This window comes from Priapulus caudatus, unplaced genomic scaffold (genome assembly GCF_000485595.1).
Source record: "Priapulus caudatus unplaced genomic scaffold, Priapulus_caudatus-5.0.1 Scaffold597, whole genome shotgun sequence".
NCBI classification, from domain to species: Eukaryota; Metazoa; Priapulida; class Priapulimorpha; order Priapulimorphida; family Priapulidae; genus Priapulus; species Priapulus caudatus.
The window spans coordinates 90,749-98,026 of record NW_014577658.1 but is presented as its reverse complement, the minus strand read 5'-3'; the positions used below and the strand labels follow the sequence as shown (position 1 = coordinate 98,026).

The window sequence follows — 7,278 nt, the reverse complement described above, 5'->3', positions numbered from 1 at the left end:
CCCTCTCCCCCCACCCTCCCCCTACCCTCCATCTGCGGTAGTGGGCGTGTCCTAACAATGATGTGTACGCAACTGCGTGTCTGCATATCTGCGCCTAACAAATGTGGTACTACGCACGACTGAAATTTTACGTTTATAATCGTAGCAACAGACCTCAGATGAGCCCAGACGCTCTGCGGCTCTTGTTATATTATTATTTTATACATGATTAAATACTTTATTACATTAATTGTATGTACACGTTGCATTAATCGCAGACATATACTACAATTATTATAATTATTTTGATATATACATATATTATTAATTTTGAAAATGATATTCAATATTATCGGGAATCGAGCTGCATAATGCAAACGCAATGCATGTATAAATTCCTGGTGACATTAGAGAGCGTGTAATTTACATAATCTATATCATGGGCTCATTGGTGACATATGCTGCACGGGCTGCGACAACTGCACTAATATGTCAACTGTTAAATTATGCACACTGACTCGGTTTTGCTCTGTGCGTTAGGAATAAAAATTAGGCGAAGTAGTGCCAAAGCTAATTTCATATGGGGAATGAACAGACAAAGATTCATCAGTTCTTATTTACAGTAGATAGGAACCTGGCTCATTCCGCTCAACTCCTGCTGATAAGGAATAACATGAATAATGTCATATATCTATAAAAAAAATACACATCTCTTCGATAATTGATGATTCATACGTGATTATTTACATTAGACAGGCTACCTACTACACTCACCTCCTCTTGACTCTGCCGGCAACGTTTTCCGCAAAGAGGCTTCTTTCTAAAGATTCCAACAGGTGGCGCTTTGCCGCGGCGGGCTTCAGCGGTGTGCTAGAGAAACTGGCATTGGCAAGCTTCTCCATGAAGCTCACGGCTGTCGGCTTGGGAGTGTCGCCCTGAAAAACGAAGATTTCACGTTTTATCAACCATTCTCATATTTTCTCGACCGTTCTGATACTTACCGGCACTCCTTTCATAACATCTAATGTATACAGTAAGGCTAACACGTCACAGGACATTATTTCGACCAATATGTGCACCGATCTGCATTTCAATTGAGATTGTTTACATATGTCAATAAACGTAACTAGGGAGTGTCACCCTTAAAACGATTATTCATGCCATGCTGTTATACGTCTGCGCACACGTGTTAGTGACTATAGGCACTGAGTGATGGGATACAGAAATGGTCTGTGTAAGATTACCACCCTACATGACCACATACAGTGGCGCCCGCAGATAGAAGCACTGGAAGCACAGTGCTTCCAGTAAATTTTGGGTTTAAAAATTATTTTGTTCCTAAATCTCTCTCGCAAGACTCACCAGATTGCATCTCCAAAAGTCTACCATTCAAAAATTTTCAGGGGGGGCATGCCCCCAGACTAGCGTGCAGCGCGCCCACGGCACTTGCTTTTTATTATCACTGAGGATTTTATCCTTCTGTGCTTCTACTTTCTTAAGACCTGTGGGCGCCAGTGACTACATATAACAGTGAAACTTTTTATTATATCTCTTTATTTTCTATTGCTGTTAAATTATAGGTAGTGTTAATTAACTGTGCTGTTTTTTTTTTAGTTAATAAAGTTGTATTAAACGTATTCTCTTTATCAGTTATTGTTCTTCCGACAAGACATAACACGTTCCACACAGACACGTATCGCGTACCATCTCTGAATCCGTGAAGCAGATATCGATGCCAGTAGATGGCGTTGGCGGCGGTGTGCCTGTCAGCTCGCTACAGTCGAGCAGGGCAGGCAACGATGGCGATCTCTGTAGTCTTCCGACGGTAGAGATGTCCTGCACGGCCGACAGCCCTGGCATGTCGCAAAACACGGATAATATACTATTACTTGTTATATGTTAGATATACAGTCTATATTATACACTCCTGTTTATATCACGTAAATCACTTCTCACTTCACCTTTAAACTAGAGTCCCTTTATATTGATCTGTATCTGTATCTGTGATCTGTATATAGATCCCTCTGTATAAACGGACTCTACTTTAAACGCTCTCCGAAAAGCTCTCGCTCAGTCGAATCTCAGGGTAATCTCGACTGCCACCATGTTTGATGGTGCGAAATGGTCAAGTGAGATTATTCCTATCACAGCTGTAGTCCGAAGCCAACTAACGATTTTAACCGAGATTTAAAGCTTAATATAATCAGTGTCATTTTTTGAAATGTCGACGATACTCTAATCGGAAAGAACTGTGTGTGAAATTCACCCGTTGGGCTTTTTTCGACGTGTTTTTCCATTCCAATTAGCAGACTTGAATTGGTGTCATCCAACTTTGTTCTGCGAAGTACATAATCCTATCAAAACTACAAATTACGTTAATAAATCATGTCAGCTAATAGGTATGGGACGCTTATTAACACTGCGAAAATCCAACTCGAGAAGTTTATCGTAGCAAATTCAAACTGGATATCCTATTTCACACAAAGTACATTTTACGCTGATATCGTATATCGTAACACACGTATGTACCTATTAACCCTGAGAATGTTCATCGATTCCATGTGTCTGTTAGTATCGGCGCCATCTGCAGGGAAGAATGTTGACTTCCTATGACTTATCCACCAGGCAATACTCATCAGAAATTTTACAAACCAATTAGCTGAAATGAGATTAAATGTGAGAAAAAGTAAAATAAAACACGATTTTTTTATCCTGATTGTAATCTACTGACAATGAAAGCAATAAATCTAACATCACGTGATCTCATCGTGATCAGAGTACTCTCTATAATCACACCCATATTTCAGCCTTACATCTTCAGTCTTGTAACCAGCGAAAGACTTTGCTCTGATATAACAAATATTTGATCTGACTTTTTGATAACAGATTCAAATTCACTGGGTTAGTTAACTAATAAATCTTTTAAAAAAAACATTTATCTTGATCAAGACACGTATTCCACTTCCAAAACATCACTGCAACTCTAGGATCCTCACGTAACATAACTGCGACCCACCTCCCCCAAAAAAATTCACCACAAATCCAAAATCACACTCCACTATTATCAGGAGTCTATCAATAATTGATAGACTCAAAAATTGATAGACTCCTGCTACTATTAATAACACCCACGTCAGCTTTGGACACCCTCCCTCACTCCCGCACACTAACGACCCCTGGTGTCAAAAACCGGAAACACGCACCTAGCACGGTGAGCGCGATGAAGAGGGTCATCGCCGAGAAGCCGAGGCTGCTCTTGTGTTTCAGCTCGGCGGCGGCGTTGAGGGGGACGAGCAGCAGGCAGACGACGCGCGAGAGAACGGGCGTCTGCAGCAGCGACGCGCTCACCGCCACCAGGAGGAAGTAGCAGACGTGAAGCGCGCACGTCGACAACGCCGCGACGCTGTCCTCTGCAAAACATCGCCATGACAACGAAATGCTATCACTAGCAACCCGCAATCATCATCATTATCATTACTTCGTTTGTTTTTATTCACTCCTGATATATTCTCTGCAAATATTTACTATTAATTAAACTATTATTAATATAACCACTACTATAATTTAAAACTATTACTTGTAACCCGCAATCAGCATTATTATCATTACTAGTACATAATCGGTATTGAACGACGAAACAGACGTTCGTTTTTATTCACTCCTGACGTAATTATCAACACGATTACTTACGATTAGTGATATTTTCCACGATAGCCACAGCTATCCGTAGCCAAAGGTATTCGCAAAAGGAAATTAAATCGTCGCCGCAGAGCTCCGACAAACCCTCACCTTAAAAAACCCCCGAACTCGTGCGCCGCTCTCGCACCCGCAAATTCGCCTCCCCTTCCCCGCCCCACCCCCGCGGATTCCACGAGGGGGCGCTACCTGTCGTGCCGACGGCGTGGACGAGCCAGCCGAGTTGGGCGTCGACGGCGCGGCGCGTGTCGTTGACGATGGCTAGGAGGTAGGCGACGGTGTTGTTGAAGCGCCGCAGGTCGTCGAGCGTGCGGCGGTAGTGCCGCTCCGTCTCCGCGCGGTAACGCTTCACGTGACGCGCGCTCTCGTCTGTCGTGCGAACAGAGAGACAGAGAGAGAGAGAGACGTCAAGGTCAGAGGTCAGGATTCGTGGGGGCCTCGTCTGCCGTCCGCAGAGAGACAGAGAGAGAGAGAGACGTCAAGGTCAGAGGTCAGGATTCGTGGGGGCCTCGTCTGCCGTCCGCAGAGAGACAGAGAGAGAGAGAGACGTCAAGGTCAGAGGTCAGGATTCGTGGGGGCCTCGTCTGCCGTCCGCAGAGAGACAGAGAGAAAGAGAGAGAGAGAGAGAGAGAGAGAGAGAGAGAGAGAGAGAGAGAGACAAAGGGAGACAGAGATTGGTTCGGATCCAATTCTGATGTTGTCATTCCGGTTTTTTTTAAATCTGATAATTTTCTGATTCTTAAAATCCTTTTAATTCTTCGTTCCATTTATGTACAGCTACACTTGAATTCCTATTTCAAAAATGCTGAATTTAGCAAAATTTAATTTAATTATTTATTAGAATCATGGAGTTCAGTTAGAATACTTTCCCTCTATTTAGAATCAAGTTCAGCACTGCTCTATTGTGACCTCCAAATGACCTAAACAAGCCTTTACTGTATCTACAGTAACAGATCTAACATGTGCAGCTCACTCCGTTACAGAATCTATCCACGATACCACCACGATTTACAGCCGAAGACGATTGGACGCGAAGATGTTACCGATTTTGTCCCAGACATCCTTGGCTTTCGTCCTGACCCCTGCGAGATCGCTGAGTATTTCTTTGTGGCTATTCTTTCTGTCGGCATCCTGAGATTGCAGCTCCTGCGTGGCAATATCTGTAAGATTCCAGTCCGATTGAAATCTCACGTAAATAACGCACTAAAACAGCTACAACAGTAAACTAAAACAGTAGCAACACAAACAGGTGGAATTTACACTGAAATTTGCACAAAACTGACGCAATATATACGAGAATGATCACATAATCTGAACAATGCTATATTCGCAGTGAGTATTCACGCACGTAACTCTCACGGACAGTTAAGGTCCATCTCCACACACGCGGCGCAGCACGGAACGCCAAGGAAACGGCGCCGTTCACCCCTACCGGCAAAGTTCAAATCTATTATATCTTAAGGCGCAGTCTCCACTGACACGGCACGGCGCCAGCCCCATTTCACCGCGACGGCAAAAGTCAAATGAGTTTGACTTTTTCCAGATGCAGTGTGCGGCAAAAGACAATTGAACCAATCAACGCGATTGTTTTTTATCACGTGTTCTGCTCGCGCCACCATCAGCCAATGGACAACAAGCATATGCATAATTTCTGATCACTGAACCAGAGTGAACAAAATGCGCTCAGACACAATGTATATATTTTCAGCACAACGGCGCTGCGTTTTGCTGTGTCGTGCCGTGCCGCAAGTGTGGAGACATAGCTTTACACCAAGGAGCTAAATATAACAAGGAGAGGAAGCGCCGCCATATCTGGCCCAAATTTGGGTTCGGCAGAGACCCTAGAACAGATTAGTGTTCTATTGTCTCTGGGTTCGGTCTGCACAGCCGTTTCAGATGATTATGGTCCATAGATGGCGCCCTTAAGGTGAAAATCACACAGCCAATCCGCTTCCTCTCCTTGTTATATTTAGCTCCTTGCTTTACACGTGCGTGCGCGCACTAGCACGCCGGCTCGCACGTGGAACGCGTACCCAACTTGTCTTTGATTTCGTCGGCCAGCATGGCGAGTTCCTTGTGTCCAGCAGCTATGAGCGACTTTTCTCTGGTCAGGTCACGCAGGTTGTTGCTCACCTGCGCGATAGAAAAACACGTGCTCTCATGCCACCTATAGTTACACACCATTCCTATGTTAATTACACATCAAGGATAGTTTGGGACCCCGTAAATGTGTTTTCACATATGTACTAATCTAATCCGGGGCGCTAAACTAGGCTCGGGCCCTAATTACACTCAGCTCCTATGTTAATTATGCAGTGTTCTTTTGCTAATTACACACTGTTCCTTCACTAATTACACCCTACTCCTTCGCTGATTACACACTGCTCCTATGTTAATTACACACTGCATTTTTTTGCTAATTAGACATGGATTTCATTGAAATAATGTTAAAGCAACGTGCTCGAATGAGTATTGCATAAATAGGGGCGAGGAAGAAACAGTATTCAGGATATACAATATGTAATGTTTTAATTACGAATTTAAATACGTTCTACTTATTAAATACAATATTAATACAGAGTAGGGTCGATTGCTTACCCGCGACTGCACGTGATGTTGGCCGAGTAACAACTGCTGATAGCTCTGTTCTATTGTTTCACGCGTAGCTGCCGCCGACCTTCCAATCTCCTGCTGCTCTTCCTGTTTCGGGTACAACAGCCAATAGATTATCACACACACACACACCGCTATCGTTTTCATTCTAAACTAGACAGAGAGCACTCACAGAGAGTGCATACCTCCGCGAGCGTGTAACATGTATACATGTGTATAACAGCTGGATCGCTGCTGGCTGCTGCTGACTGGACGCCCTAAGGCGAGCTGCTGCTGACTGGACGCCCTAAGGCGAGCTGCTGCTGACTGGACGCCCTAAGGCGAGCTGCTGCTGACTGGACGCCCTAAGGCGAGCTGGTGCTGAATCGATCGTGCCAACGCTACACACACACGAACACACACACGAGACCGATTACATGACCTCCGTTGTGCGGAGGTAATCACAGTAGCTATACAAATACAGCAATGCGACAGAAGCATGCGTGCATGCATATAACCAAATATCACAGAGACAGTTGCGCGGGGTTCTTAACCTGTGGTCCATGGACCCCTTTGGAGCCCGTGAACGGGCTTCGGGGGGCCCGTGAACCAGGCGCATAAAAATTTTGTGTTTATGTGCTTATGTGCATTTTTCTGGGGAGGGGTCCGTAGCTTTCACCAGATTCTCAAAGAGGTCCACGACTCAAAAAAGGTTAAGAACGACTGCGTTAACGGATCATCGGGTGCCCACCGGAGTTTGTCCACGTACGACATTTGCCGCCGCTCAGTGCAAATTGCGACACGAAGAGCGTCCGGGCGATGCGTACCTTCAAGTTGCTCATGGCGTGCAGTTGACCCTGAGTTGCGTGCACCAGCTTGTTGACAGCAAACTCAGTCTTGAGCTGGAACTGATGCTGACGCACGACGTAGCACACGGCGCGCGCTCTGTTGCTCACGATGTGGTAGGCGTTCCACGTGTTAGGGTCCATGTTGATGGTGCAGTCCTGTAAG

The 7,278-nt window shown here is 44.9% G+C and overlaps 1 protein-coding gene across 1 annotated transcript in view; it reads right to left on the bottom strand.

The window, feature by feature from the left end:
* Positions 1–7,278, bottom strand: part of LOC106811989 (protein brambleberry-like) — a 9,920-nt gene that overhangs the window by 1,272 nt on the left and 1,370 nt on the right. Inside the window, exons 3-12 of the mRNA XM_014815731.1 lie at positions 7,095–7,278; positions 6,274–6,375; positions 5,709–5,808; positions 4,719–4,835; positions 3,865–4,044; positions 3,183–3,389; positions 2,509–2,638; positions 2,246–2,316; positions 1,684–1,832; positions 754–914 (exon numbers count right to left, since the gene is read on the bottom strand). The exon at positions 7,095–7,278 is cut by the window's right edge and continues 2 nt beyond it. Coding sequence (XP_014671217.1) covers positions 754–914; positions 1,684–1,832; positions 2,246–2,316; positions 2,509–2,638; positions 3,183–3,389; positions 3,865–4,044; positions 4,719–4,835; positions 5,709–5,808; positions 6,274–6,375; positions 7,095–7,278 — 1,401 coding nt within the window. The remainder of the gene's footprint in view (positions 1–753; positions 915–1,683; positions 1,833–2,245; positions 2,317–2,508; positions 2,639–3,182; positions 3,390–3,864; positions 4,045–4,718; positions 4,836–5,708; positions 5,809–6,273; positions 6,376–7,094) is intronic.